This window comes from Notamacropus eugenii, chromosome 1 (genome assembly GCF_028372415.1).
Source record: "Notamacropus eugenii isolate mMacEug1 chromosome 1, mMacEug1.pri_v2, whole genome shotgun sequence".
Lineage (NCBI taxonomy): Eukaryota > Metazoa > Chordata > Mammalia > Diprotodontia > Macropodidae > Notamacropus > Notamacropus eugenii.
In genome coordinates this window covers 199,527,531-199,545,459 of record NC_092872.1, presented here as the reverse complement: position 1 = coordinate 199,545,459, position 17,929 = coordinate 199,527,531, and the positions used below count along the sequence as shown (strand labels likewise).

Here is a 17,929-nt window from a genome sequence, read left to right as displayed (position 1 = left end):
TGGGACCTGAGCATGCTTCCTCTCCCTGCAGACTTTTTCTAAGGTGAAAAAGGGATGGAGAATGGAAAATAGGATCCTAAATCGCACCACAAATATTTTGATGATCTATGAAAAAAAACCCTGGCACTAAACTCAGTGGTGCCAGCAGGTCCCAGCCTCACATGGAAGAAATTTTCAAATAGGGTTAAGTCACAAGTGTGCCCTTTTTTTCCCTTTTCCTTTTTTTTTTTTTTTAGCATTTAATACAAGATGTTACAAACTAACAGAGACTGTATGCAGTGTTGCTATAAATCAAATATACAAACGAATATAAGTTAGTTAGGAATAAATTGTGCCATCAAATGCATGTATGGAAATATAATCCATTAGTTAATGTGAAATTGGAGTAATTCTCTGCAGTTAATAAAAACAATTTTTCAATTGAGGCTCTGGAAGTCTTGAGTCACATTTTAAAAATCCCCCCCCTTCCCTCCCTTTCCCCCTCAACGTCTTAAAACACATGGCTTTACAACGGCTGCACAGAAAATATACACCCTCAAAGTCTGACTTTCACTTAAATACAAATGTACAAAATGTAAACTGAGACAATAGAGAAATTTACAAAACTTTTCTTTAAAAATAATAAGGACAAAATTCAGTTCTAGGTATGTTGCTATTTAAACACGTGCAAGTTGTCTTATCTGTTGGATTTCTATTGCAATACTCTACAGAGATCAAGTGCCATCACACCAGCTGTCCAAGGGCCCCCTCCAGCAAAACAGACCTGAGTGGGAATTTCTTCAGGAAAATTGGAGGCTCCACTTCCAAGGTTTCGACAGGGCCTCTTTCTGGCTTTCAGAGGGGTGGAAGCATTGACCTAACTCAGTGACGGTGGTGGCGCTTGTTGGCAGGAGCTCTGTTTCTAGAGTGGAAGGACTCGGGCGTGGCCCCATTTAAAACTCCCAGATTTGAGCTGAAACTAGCTGCTTCCAGTAGAGTTTGAACGTACATGGTTGGAGTTGATGTGGTGGTTAAAATTTGCCTTGGAATTAGTAGCACTCTTGGAGTTATTCTGATGCTGGAAGAGAGAAAAACCATGAGACCTACTACAATGACATACAGAGACAGACATCTCATAGCCTAAGCAAACATTTAAAAGGAAGCATCCCCAACTCTCTACAAAGCAGGGGCTCCTTGTTTCTATTTATGGAGAGAAAGGAAGGCAGGCAAGCACAGACTGGGTTACCCTCCCTGTCTCGCCTCTTGCTTGCTCTCCTTTGTTTTATTTTATTTTCTATTTTTATTCATTTTATTTTTAATCTATGGAATCAAACAAGCATTTCTGTAACACAGTATAACAAGAAAAAAAAGATGATTGCCCATGAAACTGCAAATCTATTATGTACAACTTGCAATTCCTTTTAAATATATAATAAAGTTATCATGTAAATTTCTTTTTTTCTTCCTTTCCCTTCTCCCCTCCCTGCCTTCCACCACCATAGATGTGACGGCCATTAGACACCAATATATATGTGTATAATTATGTATATGTACACACATGTGTATGTAAAATAGATGTAAAATCATTCTATACACACTCCTGTTTATCGGTTCTTTCTTTAAATACAGATAACCTCTTCCTTCATATGTCTTTGTGGTTAATTGGAGTATTTATAATAGTGAAAATAATTTATTTGCTCAAAGTTGTTCTTAAAACAATATTGCTGTTACTATATACAACATTGTCTTGGTTCTGCAGCTTTGCTTTTTGTTATTTTATGCAAGTCTATCCACGTTTTCCTGAGATCATGTGCTTTCTCTGTGCAGAATAGGCTTCCAGGAATAATTAGCTCTAACTCAAGTGAGCATTACTTATCGGTGAATGTCTTATGGAGCTTTATAGAATATTCACAACCTGATCCCTGTGACATATAGATTGTTCTTTTAGGAGTCAGAGAGTTTTTCAGGGAATCCAAGCTTTTCAGGGGCTACTTGGGCAGGGACAACATCTCTAGTCTCCAGTAGGGAAGCCACTTGTTTATCAGGTGACTTTATTTATGAATTTTTTCTTAGTGAACTTCTAAGTGAGAACTCTTAGTCACTAACATTTGTCTAATGAGCTCTTGGGTATTGAACACCATAATAGTAATAATAAATAGCAGCTAACCTTTTTATGTAACATGTACTATGTGCTAGGTACTGTGCTATTACATAGTGCTATACAATTATTATGTCATTTTGTCCTCATGAAAACCCTGGGAGGGAGGTGCTATTATGATGCCCATTTTACAGCTGAGGAAACTGAAGCAAACAGAGATTTCAGTGATTTGCTCAGGGTCACACAGCTGAAAAGTATATGAGGCCAGATTTGAACTTGGATCTTCCTGATTCCAGATCTTGCATTCTATCCATTGCACCACCTAGGATTCAGAGCTGAATGGGACCTTGGAGATATCTGGCCCAACCGCCTCATTTTATCAATAAGGAAAGAGATCCAGATAGGCAAAGCAGCCTGTCCAGGGTTATAAAGGGATTAAGTTGGAGAGCTGAGACTTGACCTCATGTCCCATGATTCCAAATCCAGTGCTCTTTCAGTTACACTCCACATAATAGAGAGAAAGAAAGTGGAGCCCAGTGATTGCCTTAAATGTGCTTTTCTAGCCTCCTTGAAGATTTCCACTAGATGACATCCTCCATGGAGAAATTCTAAGGGCTGCAAGGGCATCTGTGTATCAATTTGCTTTCATCAGACTTGTTGAGAAATTGGTGGAGTGAGATTGGAGGTCATCTGATAGACAAAAGGAAGTGGTAGGAAAAAGGGCATAGCAGACCCCTCTGGCTTCCAGCTACTTTGAAAGGGGAGGACCTAGGAAAATGAGTGGCAGCTGTGTTGTCCTGGTGGTGACAACTTGGAACACCTTTAGCTACTAAAGTTTTCTTTTTGTTCAGAATTATTAGCCAAGCATTCATAATATTGTAAGCAGGACCATGATTTCCTTGATGGAAACTCCTGTTCCCCTTTCTTTTAAGGTATTTTCAATGTTCCCCCAACACCTTCTAAGGGATATCTGGTCCAGGCTGATGACTGGAGCCTCCTGGGTGTTAGGAAGTCATCATAATTCCTAACAACTCTTCCATGGAGGGGAGGGTACCTGCTGCTCTGCACTGATAGGACAAACTAGCTTTTCTTGGCTCAAGGAACAGCCGTATCTCCACAGGGGGTGGGGGTAGGGAATGAGCTGCAGGTTTGGCTTCCTTTGGTCAGGTGGGAAAGGAGAGGGAGAAGAGCAATATGAGTGCAAGGGATCGTGGGACTGAGGAGGTAGCCTTCACAGGGATAACAGGAAAGGAAATTTGAAGACCTGCTGCTCCAGTCTCTTCCTTTCTCCTCCCAACTCAATTCAAAAGTTGGTAAATGGCACAAAAGAATTCCATATTACTGGATTTGGGACAAAGAAATATCAGAAGGAATGGAGCAATATCATCTTTTCTAGACCACATCCATGCCCTTGATCTCCATGGCCACTCCCGCATTCTGAAACTCTTCAGGGGTCCTATGTCCCTCAGGGAACCTGAAGCAGGCTGGAGATCTCTGGGCTCTCCCTTTTCTCAGCATCCTCAAAGCAGCTCTCCCCACCCATCTGCCCCATCCCCCAGAAAGTCTTTCCCAAAGCAGCATGGTATCTGTACTCTTTGCTTGGACAGTTAAGCCCTGTACTCTCTGTCTTGTAGTCTACAGTAGCAATGAACAGAAAGGAGAGCTGAGGAGTAAGCAGGAATTGTGGGAAGGGGTCAAAGAATACGAGATAGCTTAGTGCCCCTACCCCCATAAGAGGAATAAACCTTTACATCTGTAATGTACTGTGCTATCCACCATTTCATCTGAGCCCCCCAGCAGTTCTAGGAAGTAGACAGGGCGGGTGCTCATATCCCCACTGTATGTGTGGGAAAGCCTCAGCTTGGAAAGGGTCAACGGACCTCTTTCACATCTCTCCCTCCTCCTTTCGACCCACCAGCATGCAGGCTTTCATTAGTACCTTCCTGGACTATAAGGCGCATTCCTAATTGGGGTCTGCCTCTACTTTCACCCCCCCATCATACCACTTCTCCAAAGATCAGCTTCCTCTTCATCTCTTGAACTCTAGGGAATCTCTTCCTCAAATTTTCTTAAAGCATATGGTCCTGCTTCTTCCCTTGCCCTGCTTACATACTATCTTGTACCCTATCCTTTTATACAAACTCTATACTCTCCTCATCCTCCTAATTACACTGTGAGCTTCTGGGAGTCAAGCATCATGGAGTTTTTCATCTTGTGTCCCCGGTATACTGCACAGTTCACGGCACGTAATACTTGCTTAATCGATGTCTGTTGAATTGAATCAAACACTGCAACCAGACTAATCTTCCTTAGGCCCAGATCCAGTTTATGGCAACACTCATCAAGACCTTCCTGAGACCCTTGATTGCCTAGGACAATGCTCTTCAAAGAATAAGCAGCCATCTTCCTTGAGTTTTACTGGGCATGCCTCAAATCATGTGGAACTCACCCATTCCCTGGCATGTGCATGCATGAATCTCCTGATCCCATCTATGGTAGTGTGATGTGCTGACTACTCACAGCAAAAGATAACACTGTGCTGTGTCTCATCCTACTTCCTTCCATGCATCATGTGCTCCTGCCATTCTGGACCATGTGCCATCGATCCGATATCCCCAACGCTTTCCAGTCTCTGGGCCTTGACTCATCCTCTTCCCTATGTCTGGAATGCCTGATCAGCCTCCTGTTTTGTTTGACAAAATCCTACCCATTCTCCTATTCCTAGTCAGAGCCTTGGAAAGAAAAACGAGGTTTTTGGCTCTTTCGTTTTCCAAAAAGATTGCTCAACTTAAATCTGATTCATCAGACAAAAAAAAAACCCATCCTTCCTGCATTTCTTAACATTTTAAATATCAACTCAGCTCCTTCCAGCCAAGTAAGTCTCCTCAGATTTAGATGAATACTTTGCCTGTGCCTTTTGTGCATTCACGTGCACCATGTATGTGTATTATCTCTTCTCCAGACAGCAGGCTCCACGGGGAGGGAAAGTGCCACATCTAAACTTTGACGCCCCCGAGATCTTGAGCATTGTGTTCTGCTCATAGAACATACTTCATATTTTGCCTGAGATGGAAGTTGACTTGCTCTCTTGCCACTGCCCTCCCACCCACCACCACCAAGGAAAGTCGTGGGGGAGCTAGGTTTAGGACCCAGATCACCTGACCTCCTAATACATTCCCCCCTAGTCCACCTGACTTCAGCTCTTAATTCTATCTCCCCCACCAAGTATTTTCCTGAATGCAAAGTGAGTGAATTCTTGAGGCAGATTATATTGCTGGGTTCTCCTGATTCATGGACTTAGACAGTCAGGACTGGACTAAGGAATCTGAAGAGTCTAAATCAACTCCTGGAGCTTGCTAACCCTCTAACTGCCAGGACTCTTCTGCCCTCCCTGGGACTCTCCCTTTGTGTAGCCCACTGTTTGTCAGGGACAGTCATACGTTATTGGTTTCTTTGATAGTTCTGTTGTACCAATAATCTGGTTTTGCCACTAGCCTGCTCTGTGATCTTGGGCTAGTCACTCCTCAAACTGGTGCCTTCGTTCTACCATTTATAAAATGAGATCCCTTAATCTCAGAGATCCTTCAAGCTCTCACTTTTCTCTATATTTGTTCACATTAGAATTGTCTTTCTTATGCCGTCAACTTCACAAGGTCAGTGGCACATCTGTTTAACTCAGTTGATACAGGGTCTGACCCAGGATCCTAGCAGTTAAGTAGTCCCTAAACCAATTTGTTGTAGGCCACTGGAAGCCTGAAGGAAGGTAGGTGGGTTCGTGGATAAAGCTCTGGGTCTACAGTCAGGAAGACCTGAGTTCAAATTCAGACTCAGACACTTACTAGCTGTGTGACCCTGGGCAAGTCACTTGACTTCTGTTTGCTTTAATACACTGGAGAAGGAAATGGCAAACGACTCCAGCACCTTAGCCAAGAAAACTCCATATAGGGTCATAAAGAGTCAGATATGATTGAATGACAACAAAATTGGAAGCTCATTTATGAAATTATTTCTTCAACTTATTCTGGTACTGGACTCTCCTAGAGAGAGCCTGGGGGATGTCTGAGGAGCCCACTGATCAGTCATGAAGCCCTCCCTGCCCCATCTCTCTGCTTCTAAACACAACAGTCACTCACATATACAGACTGCCTTATGTAAATCATCTGCTATGAACCTCACAAAAACTCTGTGAGATAGACAGCGTGGGTATTGTCAGCATGATGCAGGGGAAAGAATGCTGGATGATTTGATATCACAGGGACTAGGTTTAAATCTTGGTGTTATCACTTCCTCCTTGTGTCTGTCTGAACTTGGGAAAGTCCCTCAGCCTCATCTTAGGTTAGATTAGATGAATTTTAAGGCCTCTTCTAGTGCTGATTCTAGGATACCTCTGTTTTAGAGATCAGAAAGCTTGTTCAAAGTTACACTGTCAGACAGTGGCAAAAGTGGAGTCTAAACTCAGGTCTTCTGTCTCAAATCAACCACACCATGAAGCCTCTCTTGACAAAACACCACCTACACCACCCAATGAACATAGTACCCAAGCAAGTCCTGCACTGTAGGTGAGGGGATGGCACAAAGGAAGTCCTGGGAGGGGATTATTTTCATTTTCACCTCTGGGGCCTCTAAAAATAGCTCAGCTTTTTCCCCCTTGCTTTTTAGATATTATCTCAGTTAATCTGTGACTACTCATAGCAAAGGATAACACTGTGCTTTGTATTTCACTGTGAGAAATTGGTGTTACAGGTGTCATCATATCTAATTTACAGATGGGAAAACTGAGGTTCAGAAGACATAAACTACAGCGATAGAATTTGAACTAAGTTCTTCTTACTCCAAAGCCATCGTTTTTTGTTTTATTTTTACTCTGGCGAGGGAACCAATGACAAAATTTTACTGTGTCTGCTTGAATTCGGGGGTTCCATAGCTGGACTCAGCCAGTCTTACCTGCCGCTTGAATATCCGATGTAGCAAGCCTTTCTTTGGCGGTTCAGGAGGGTAGCTCCGATTCAGGTCAGGTGAAAGAGTACCGTTTGGTCCAAACACATTCAACTCCTTGAAACATTCAGTTTCTATCATCTGGGGAAATGGAGGCAAAACCAGACATACATTAGAGAAGCCACATCCTGTTACTTTTCGCAGGAAGTAGAAAGTTAAAGCAGATAAACTAGCAAGGCCCCTGGCATGTGGAAGAACAAACTGTCTTCTGCAGCCTGGAAGCCTCCTTTCTTCTCTCTTTTTAACTGAAAAGCAACCCCTCACACTAGAGTTCTCAGCCTTAGTTTTTAAGAAATGTTCTTGGCAGGATTGAGGCAGCAGCAGCATGAGGTCTCTGCTAGAGGGAGGATGGGATGCCACCCCACAATGTCTCCTCAATCTTGCTTCATGCTGAGATAGCCAAATCCTGATCGATGGGTGAGAGACAGAAAAATGGGGAAGACAGAAAGCTGTGACTGATGTCAGTGCCCAAGGGGAAATTTTAAAGGAAATTAAAGTAGAAAATTATTATTACAAAGTATTAGTTATATCTTATTATGTATCAGAAAAATTCAACTGGGAGGAAGCCTGATAAAATAGAAAGAAAGGGGAGTTTTGAGTCAGAGCACCTGTGTTCAAATCCTGATTTTTTTTTTTTTCCAGTTGCTATCTGTGTAACATTGGACATAGAAATTGGGTTCTCTGGGCCTCTTTTTACTCATCTGTACTAGTTGGCCTCTAAGGTCTTTCATAACCTTAAGTCTATGATCTTGATGACCTTTATATGGACCTTGTAGGTAATTACTCGATATATATTAGCCTAAACATTTTTCTAAAGGTTAGATGGGTTTTTCCCTAATGAGATGGTACTACTAAAAATAATACTATTGAAAATCACATTTTAGTGCTACAAAAAATAACAAATGCTGACATTAATATAATAGCCTTACCACATACTTTCACTTAATACTTTCACTTGCAATAACGACAACTGATTTAATGCTTTAATGTTTGCCAAGTACCTCACGTGAATCATCCCACTTGAGTCTTACAAGGGCCCTTGGAGGGTCATATTACAACTCTATTATCCTCATTTTACTGAGAAGGAAACTGAGGCCCAGGGATGTCACATGGAGTTGCTTATGTTCAGTTACAGCTAATAATGGTTAGAACTGAGAGGTGTGAACCGAGGTATTCCTGTCTCTGAGCCTAGCACTTTCTCCATTCATTTCATTTGACCTTCACAAGATGGGTAGTGAGATAAAATGAGATATCTGAAAAGCTCTTTTGCAAACTTGAAGAAAGTGCTATAGAAATGCTAGGTATTATTATTACAGACATGCTGGGCTGACTCATGTGGTGGCAGCCTGATTGCTATTAATAGTAGCTTGCCTAGAGCTACAAACCTCTTCTTTCACAGACTGTGAGCCTCAAATTATCCCATGGCTCTTTATAAAGTTTGAGGAGATTGCCAATTAAGGCCGTTCCAGTCACGTTCCATTTTTACAAATGACAGGGATACATTGTGTTAAGTCATTTTTCAGTTGTACCCCATCTCTCTGGAACCCCATTTGGGGTTTTCTTGGCAAAGATACTAGAGGGACTTGCCATTCCCTTCTCCAGCTTATTTTACAGGTGAGGAAGCTGAGGCAAAAAGAGTTAAGTGACTTGCCCAGGGTCACATAGTTAGTAAGTGTCTGAGGCCAGATTTGAACTCAAGTCTTCTGGACTCCAGGATTGGCATTCTATTCACTGCACACCTTGCTTTCCAGTACATTTTGCTGTTATTATTATTTGGGAAAGGAAGGTAAGGGAAAGTCTGAGAACAGTCAGGAAAGCATCTCCCATTTGGACACAAAGAAGTTGGGTTCAAATCTCAGCTCTTTCACTTACTATATGGGTGACTTCGGGTAAATCTATTGACCTCTCTGGACCCTAATTATCTGTAAAAGAGGGGGTTGAACTTGATGCCTCTGAAATCCCTTCTAGCTTTAAATCTATGAACCTAGAAATATTTCTGCCTGAGAAGCTCCAATCTTCCAACAGGGAGGATGAGGAGGAGCTAAGTGTCCATGAGCAAGAAGCCATGTTTCAGGTGGATACTAAAACGGATATTCACCTTCTTTTTCTGGAGTTGGTTAACATTTGTGACAAAGTCTAAACCTTATGGTTAAAGGTGACGATCAAGTCACTGGAGATTGAACACATCCCTCTCTAGTCCCAGTGTTTTGCTTGCTTGGAGGTACACCCTGGCGCCATCTTTGTTCTGGAGATGTTGGAAGCTTACGGGAGTAGAAGATATGGGTGGACTCATTCATAATCATGGGTCTGTGAAGGGAAGTGGAAGAAGAAGAAGAAGGACTGGTGCCAGGACATGCAGCCCACGTTTTCGGAATGCCCAAGACTCATAGTGGGAAGGTGCTGTGACTCAGGCCAGTCTGTTCATCTCAATAGACATCCCAAAGCCATTGGGTGGTTAGAGATTGTCCCTTCCCTCTCGAGTCAAATGCCACATGGCATTCTCAGTGAAGTTAGATTGAGATGCCCTGAATACAGGGGAATTCCCCACAATCCTTTCCCACCCTGTTATGTTTTATCCTAGTTACACTGAGCTTGCTGAGAGACCTGTGAAGGGGAATAGTGATAGCATGGTATATTGTAGAGCACCCTCCAAATGAATGAATCAGACCCAGGTTCAAGTCTATGACTTGCTATTTACTAACTTTCTGACCTGGAGTAAAATTACAGGACCATAGATTTGGAGCTGGAAAGAACCTTTGTTGTGATCAGATCTAACTTCTTTACTTTACAAATGGGGATTTGGAGACCAGAGAAGGTGAAGATGACTTGTCTAAGGTTATACAGGTCAATCGGTCAATAAGCATTTATTAAGTGCCTACTATGTGTTGCGGCAGTGGATAGAGTGCCCAATCTTCCTGAGTTCAAATCTAACCTCAGACACTTACTATGTAACCCCAGACAAGTCACTGTTTGCCTCAGTTTCTTCATATGTAAAATGAGCAGGAGAAGGAAATGGCAAACCACTCCAGCATCTTTCTCAACAAAAGCCCAAAGGGGGTCACAAAGAGTCAGGCATGACTGAACAACAACAAAATTCAATGTGTTAGGCACTATGTTAAGCATCAGGGATACAAAGAAAGAAAAAAGACAGTAGCTGATCTTGAGGAGATAATAAAGAAATTGCACACTTAGAATTCAAATTCAGCTCCTTTGACTTCATTTCTACACCACACTGTTACTTAACTGCTCTATTTCCAGTCTGCCCAGCAGTAAAAACTCCAGCATCCTTCACATGCCAATCCCTAGAGTACAGAATTCAAGACAACTGCCACCAATTTGCTGTACTATAGAGAAGGTTTGGACTATAAGGTTGGAGACCTACACTTTCTATACCTAGTTATAGGGGAGAAGGAGAGTGGATTCCATTTCCCCTTGGCCCCCTTTTCCTTCTCATAAGACACCCACAACCTCTGGAAGTCTGACCCCTATTAGTTTTGTCCAGCAGTTGAAATTCATGGCAATTTGTCCGGTCTTCTGGCTAGAGATTACTGTCCCCAGCTCCCTGTCTCTGTAAAACATAAGGAATGAACACGATCCTCTTTTTCCTCTTCCCTTCCTCCTAGATGGACAGGACTGATAAAGCCCATACCCTAGTTCCCACTCACCTCATTTTGCCATGGAATCGATACAGATCCTGTGGAGAACTTGGAATAGAAATCGTCATCTGTGTGGTCCAGGTTGACACCTTTCACTGTGGAGAACTGCTCAATGTCCAACACATCCTTGCAGTACACGGCCCGGGGCTATGACCCAGGGAGAAACAGAAGGGTAGGGGTTAGTCTCTGATCCCCACTGGCTTGGCTCAGGCTGGGCCCATGGTCCAGTAAAGAGCTGCTGTAGGCTAGCCCACTCCATCTCTGATGTGCACTTAGAATGACAAAGTCACAGACTATCAGAAGTGGGGAAAGGCCCAGAGAAGTCATTTAGTCAGGCCATCACTCAGAGCTGGAAGGGGTATTTTTTCCTCCTCAGAACTCCCCTAGCACGGGCTTAGTAGCAGACTCACAGACAGGACCTTTGAGGCCATCTCATCCAATTGCCTCATTTTACAGATGATGAAACTGAGAGCCTGTAAGATTAAAAGGTCCTGCTGAAGGTAGGATATAAACAGAGTGGAGCCTAGAATCCAAGTTTCCTAGCTTCTGCTACCTGCTCTTTCCACACTACCAGAGTAGGCTCCACACACCTTTACTGCTGAAATGATTTGTGAGAGGAGCGAAGACACTCTCAAGGTGTTGGAGAAGTTGATGTTCCACCAACCTTGGTCTAATCAACCTTGGAAACTGTCAGGGAAGAGGGAGTTACTCACGTCTGGTACAAAGGGAGGGTCCAACATCCCTGCTTCCAATCGCTTGAAATTCATGTTCCTGAAAAACGGGTGTCTCTTCACTTCTGCAGCCCCCTCCTCTCGACAGCCCAGCCTCTGCTTTGCATCTTTGGCTAGTAGCTGAAATCAATAAGGGGAGGGCAATGAAACATTCTGGACCATTCCCTCCAGGAAGGCAGGCCCATGAAGAGGCCTTAGGCATACAGAGCCTCAGAAAGAAATCTCACCAGCTCACAGTTTACCAAGCACTTCCCACACAGCCAAGGAGGGTGACTCTCCCCACCCCTCTTTTATTTTACAAATGAGGAAACTGAGACGTTAGGAGAGAAAGTGACTTGGTCGTAGTTATACCATTAGTTAAGGGACAAAAGCTGAACCTTGAACACAAGTCCTGTGGAAAGATCTGCTGCTTCTAGAAAACACCCCCCTTTTTCTGTTCAGTCGTTTAAATGTGTCTGATTCTGTGACCTCATTCAGGGTTTTCTTGGCAAAGGTGCTGGAGTAGCTTGCCATTTCTTTCTCCAGCTCATTTTACAGATGGGGAAACTGAGGCAAACAGAGTTAAGTGACTTGCCCAGGGTCATACAACTAATAAGTGTCTGAGACCAGATTTGAATGAACCTTACTGACTTCAGGCCTGAGACCCTTATATATTATGCTGCCTGGCTGCCCTGAAAAGAGCCCCCCAAACTACCACGAAAACTGCAAAAGAAATAATCCCAAAGCTGCCTCCTCTGCCGTTCTAGAGCACTTACAGTTTATACCATTCATGTTGTACTTAGACTATCATTTCTGGTATTGTGTGGAGACAGCTAAATGGCTCAGTGGATAAAGTGCTGGGCCTGGAGACAGGAAACACCTGAATTAAAATCTGGCCTCTGACAGGCACTAGCTGTGTGACCCTGGGCAAGTCACTTCACTTCTGTTTGACTTAATCCAAAAAAAAAAAAGATGGATTGGGAAGGAAAGAGACTTAAAGGAGGAAGAAAATAGCAAACCCCTCCCACATCTTTGCCAAGAAAACTCCATACAGGGTCATGAAGAGGGGAATATGACTAAATGACTGAATTACAACAATGATATACATGTCCTAGGTGGGCTTCTGAAGGTAAGGGCACAAGTCGTAAGCATTCATTCATTTATTAGGCATTTATTCAAACCTTTTTTAAGCATCTACTGTATATAAAACATTGGGCTATCTTTGAATCTTCCATAGTACCTGTTACAATAACTAATTTTATTTATTCTCTGTCTCTTTCTCTCCATTTCTGTCAGCTTTTCAGAATTTAGAAATCATGTTTCCTTTCTTTAAACAACTCTGAGAGATACATATCATCATCATCACTGTTATTATTCCCATTTTATAGATGAAGTAGTTGAGTCTCAAGCAGGTGAAGCAAATTACCCAGAGCCACACAGCTGGCAAGGATCAGAGCTGAGACTCAGCTCTCCTGCATCCAAAGCCAATGCTGTTTTACACTGTTACCTTTAGCAGATGTTTGACAAGGATTTACTGATAGACTGTTTATAAAGGCATAATTATGTGAATCTGGGTTTCATGCTCATCTTTTCTTTCATCAGTTTTCCTTCTGCTACATTCTTGGAACACTGAATTACCCCAAATGTGGAAGATATGTTTTTCTTCTCTTGAACCTGACCACATCAGCTTTTTGGTTTCAGGCTCACCTCATGATTTGCCATCATGTTTAGAAAGTAAGGATGCCACATGGCAGAATAGGTGACAGGATTGCGGGAACTGGAATTTAAGTCATTTCCACCATTTTCTTGGGACAGGATATATGTATGCCTATGGAGGCAGAGACTATGCAGTCTAATATCTAAAGAAGAATAGGAAATACCAATCTTTCCAGTCCTAATGGCAACACTGTGGGAAATAGATGTTAATCTAATTGGCCAATTAGAAATACGAGTAGCTGTCAATGGGGAGAAGATCATTGCAACCAAAGCCTACTGGGATTCTTCCTCATTGGGAGGCAAAATGCATTCTACAGTAGGTCTGAGAAAGACTGGTTTACCTTCAGATTTCAATCTACATTTGTTTTCTGATTAATCCAGAAGTGACTTTTTCTGGGAAAGGTTAGATAAAAAGATAGTGTGATGTAGCAAAAAACAATGAGTAGAAACTTGGGTTACTAGTTCCTATCTGTAGGACTATGGGCAAATTATTTAACTTCTCTGAGCTTCATATCTGTAAAATGAGGATAATACTTGACTACTTTCTAGGGATATTGTCAAGAAATCACTTTGCAAATCTTTAAGCATGATATTGTATGAGTTATTATTGGACTGACCTTTCAAGAAATATTATCTCTTCATATTGAAACTTACATAATATTGAGAATATTATTTAATCAAAATTTCCCTGTAAATTAACACATCAATTTAGTCACATATCTAGATTAGTGTGAGGGAGAATATTCCAGATAGAGAAAACCACATTACCAAAGTGGCTATTCCAATTATATTGGAGCAAAGAGAACATGAGGAGGAAAAGTATGAGAAGAAATTAACAAAGTAGGTTGTAGTCAGATTGCAGAGGGCCTTGGATACTAGGAGAAGAAATTCAAACTTAATTCTAAAGGCAATGAGGAGGCAGTGAAGGGCTGTGAGCAAGAGAGAATCATGATCAAAGGATCACTGGGCATTAGAAAGGTTAATTTGTAAGTAACGGATTGGGAACTGATGCGGAGTGAAGGGAACAGAACCGGAAGAACACTGTATACAGTAACAGCCACATTGTGCGATGACCAACTTTGACAGACTTTGCTCTTCTGAGCAATGGAATGATCTAATATAATTCCAGAAGACTCATTATGGAAAATGCTATCCACATCCACAGAAAGAACTATGGAATCTGAATGCAGATACACTAATTTTCTTTCTTTTTTTTTTCCTTTCTCGTGGTTTTCCCCTTTTGTTCTGATTCTTCTTTTACAACATGACTAATGTGGAAATACGTTCAATATGATTATAGATGTATAGCCTATATCAAATTGCTTGCTGTCTTGGGGAGAGGAGAGGGGAGGGAAGGAGGGAGAAAAAAAACTTGGGACTCAAAATTTTATAAAAGTGAATGTTGAAAAAACCCCAAACAAATAAATAAATAAATGAAAGAAAGAAAATTGGGGGGAAAAATAGATTGGAAAGGGAAGAGGGAATCTGGTTAGGAGGCTACTAAAAGTTTCCATGTGAGAGTTAATCGGAGCTCATACTCAATTGGTGCCAATAATAACGGAAAGGAGGAGGACTTAATCAAGAGATAGCTTAGCAAGGATTTAGCAACTAACTGGCTGAGGGTGGGTGATAGGAGCAAAAGGTAGGAGGAGGTCTTTATTCAATTCAATAAATATAGAAAGCACTTTTTAAGCGATTACTATATACAGGACTAACACACTGGGAGAAATACAAGGTTTAACTAAAACACTGTAGCTTATCATGCACAGAAGATAGTCTGGGAGAGATTAGTTTATCTGCAGTTTATGTTTGCCTTCTATGAATCTCGAGGTGACTTTTTAGGGGAGAAGGGAAGATGTAAAGAGAGCGAGTAGGGATGTCCTGTGGAGAGTTTGAGACTTGGGTCTGAAATTCAGGAGAAGCCGGGGGGGGGGCGGGGTGTGTGGTATAGATAGAGACATGGGACTCATTTATGATGATGTGATGATGAAAATTGTGTGAGTGGTGGAGATTGCAATGAAGAGAAAGGAAGATGGCCAAGGTCAGGAACTTGGGAACACATAGCCTAATTTGGGGGTGAGAAGGGTCTAGGAACCAGTGAAAAAGGCAGAGAAGGCATGGACAGGTGGGAGAACTAGAAAAGTACACTCTTCAGGCGGGTGCTGGAGCTGACTTTAACTCACTCATTAAGCCCACAGTTAAAAATTTTCTTTGTGAGCTTTTTACATCTCAGAAACTGGCAAACCATAAGTCAGAGCTTGATTTGTTATTTTGCTAATTGTCTAGCCATAATAAAGTGATCGAGAAAATGTTATTAATGCAGATAAAACTTAAAAAGGTGTCCTATGTGCAGGCTCTTAAACATTTACCAGAGCACACTGACAGAAGCCAAGAGAGTACAGAATATGCTGGAGAAGGAAAGGTTGAGTCTATAGCGCTAAAGGCTGCAGAATTCAAGGAGGCTGAAGACTAAAAAAAGAAAAAGAAAAAGCTGTTGTTGGATAGAGTGATTTTCAGAGAGCACATTTAGTGAGGTGGTTGAGGATGGTAGCCAGACTTCAATGAGTTGAGGTGAATGTAGTTGGTGAGGAAGTAGAGGCCCAGAGTTCAAAGAACTTTTGCCGGAAGTCTGTCTGTGAAGAGGAGGAGAAAAAGAGGACTGCAGCTAAATTCAATTCAACAAACATTCATTAAGAACCTACTATGTGCAAGGTACTCTGTGGGGACACAAAGATAAAACTGAAACATTCTCTATGCTCCTGGAGTTTAGGTTGTTCTGGAGACACACGGGCAAGGAAATACTTGGATAATTTGAAGAGAGAGATCTAGAAAATGGAAGATGGTGGAGAGCAGTACAGAGACAGGGCAAAGCTTAGTGAGAAGGAGGGATCTGAGCTGAACGTGGAAGGCATTTAAGGGTTCTGAGGATGCAGCATGGGGAAAGGCCTCTGTTAAGAGGTGGAGGAAAGAAATGGAATGTTAACTTCAGGGAACAACTAAGAAAAGTCCATTTTGGCTGGAACTTAGAATGAGTGAAAGTGGGCAATATGAACTGACTGCAAAAATGTGTTGAAACCAGACTGTGAAGGGTTTTAAATAGCAGGCTGTAGGGTTTACATGTGATCCCAGACTAGGCTGCTCAAGGTCTTTGAGCAGGGTAATTACATGTGTGAAGCAGAAGGATAAAAAGTTTAATTTTTTTTTAAGACCTGAGGAGTCATGGAAATGTTGGTAGGGGAAGGAAAGGATGGAATAGAGAAGGAAAGGATGAAGAGGCATGGATTAAGATGAATACTGGAGGAAGGACCTGAAGAAGGTAGAAAGAAACGGGTGCAAATAGAAAGCTAGCCTCACTCTTTTTCCTCTTCCTTTGAAAAAAGAGAGCCGGGGAGAATAGGCAGTGAGGCTGAATCAGTTTGAGGAACAGAAGAAGAAAATTTTGGGAGATCCCATCAGGTGGCCTCCACTTTCTCAGTTCATAAAAAAAGCTATCATCTCCTACAAGTATGGAGACACAAGAGTGTGGCTGGAGCTTAAGGAGATGGAGAAAGTTTTGAAACAGTTGCTGTGGGTAATAAAAGAGATAGAAGTATTAGCTTTGGAAATCATGAATTAGAAAATACATTCATTATTCCTTCCCATTCAAAAAAAATTTTAGAACTCTCATGGTCACTTCTCAATAGTTTTTCTGACTTGCTGCTTCCTTAGTCAAAATGTCATGAGCCTGAATCCATGCCCAATCTATAGTGAGGCTTAGCTCCTCAGTAGAATACTGAAAGACTCCTTTGATGATAACAATAATGATAATAATAAAAATTTATATACTGTTCTGTGCCAAACACTTTATCTCATTTGATCCTTGCAATAACCCCGGAAGTGCTATTATTATCCCCGTTTTATAGATGAAGAAACTGAGGCAAACAGAGGTTGAGTGACTTGCCCAGGGTCACATAGCTAGCAAGTGTCTCAGGACAAATATGAATCTAAGTCTTCCTAAGCACTCTATCCACTGTCCATCAATCTGTCTTATTTGATGAGGTTAAATAAATATATCTAGTGAAAGCCCATGTCTTTCCAACAAAACCCACTCCTAGTGAGTCTTTTGTTTTTATTGATTTAGATGAACTGACTGTTTTTTCATTATGGCAGATCAGAGAAGAAAAACGGGGGTGGCGGGGGCGGCTATGCTGATCAAAAAGGGATGCCCAGCAATCTTAGGAGAGAAGAGGCTTTTTAGTCAAATCTCTTCTTTCCAAAATCTGGTGTCTTTTAGCTCCAAACTCCAGCTCCCAAACATTTTTTCAAGGGAAGATTTGACTTTCATGTTCAAACAGTCCTCAGGAAAGCATAAACTTAGTCCCCCAGAAGGAAAGAAAGGAATAAATTAAGGGGATAGGTTTGTTTTTCAGCCTGAGAGGGTGACTACTCAGATACTTTGGAGAAGGGAAGGCAGCAGCCACTGGGATTAACCCAGGACTCTAACGGCCTTCTGTTTCCCAAGAGTCCATGTTAGCCAGCAGGGGGAAGCAGAGGACAATTATGCAGCAGGGGCTCCCAGCTTGGGCCAGTGTAGTTGTATTGTCACACACAAGACCCATGCCTCCAGAGTGAGTCCACTTGTTGAGCAGGGGGGCACTCGAATGCCATTGGGATCTGACAAAAGCATGGGGGCAAAGACTGCAGCGCTACAGGAGGAGCGGTGCTTTCAGATAGTGGATCTTGGCCCAGATCTCAGAAATCTAATCTTGTCACCTAGAGACCTGTACAAACTGCCA

The 17,929-nt window shown here is 42.0% G+C and overlaps 1 protein-coding gene across 4 annotated transcripts in view; it reads right to left on the bottom strand.

The window, feature by feature from the left end:
* Nucleotides 1-213: 213 nt before the first annotated feature.
* The window catches only part of GRK5 (G protein-coupled receptor kinase 5), a 300,122-nt gene continuing 282,406 nt past the window's right edge, over nucleotides 214-17,929 (bottom strand). For all 4 annotated transcript variants that reach the window (XM_072623961.1, XM_072623963.1, XM_072623968.1 and 1 more), the window contains 4 exons: nucleotides 11,442-11,579; nucleotides 10,738-10,875; nucleotides 7,022-7,153; nucleotides 214-1,057 (listed from right to left, as the gene is read on the bottom strand). In XM_072623961.1, the coding sequence (XP_072480062.1) occupies nucleotides 959-1,057; nucleotides 7,022-7,153; nucleotides 10,738-10,875; nucleotides 11,442-11,579 (507 nt within the window). In that variant the 3' untranslated portion in view covers nucleotides 214-958. The remainder of the gene's footprint in view (nucleotides 1,058-7,021; nucleotides 7,154-10,737; nucleotides 10,876-11,441; nucleotides 11,580-17,929) is intronic.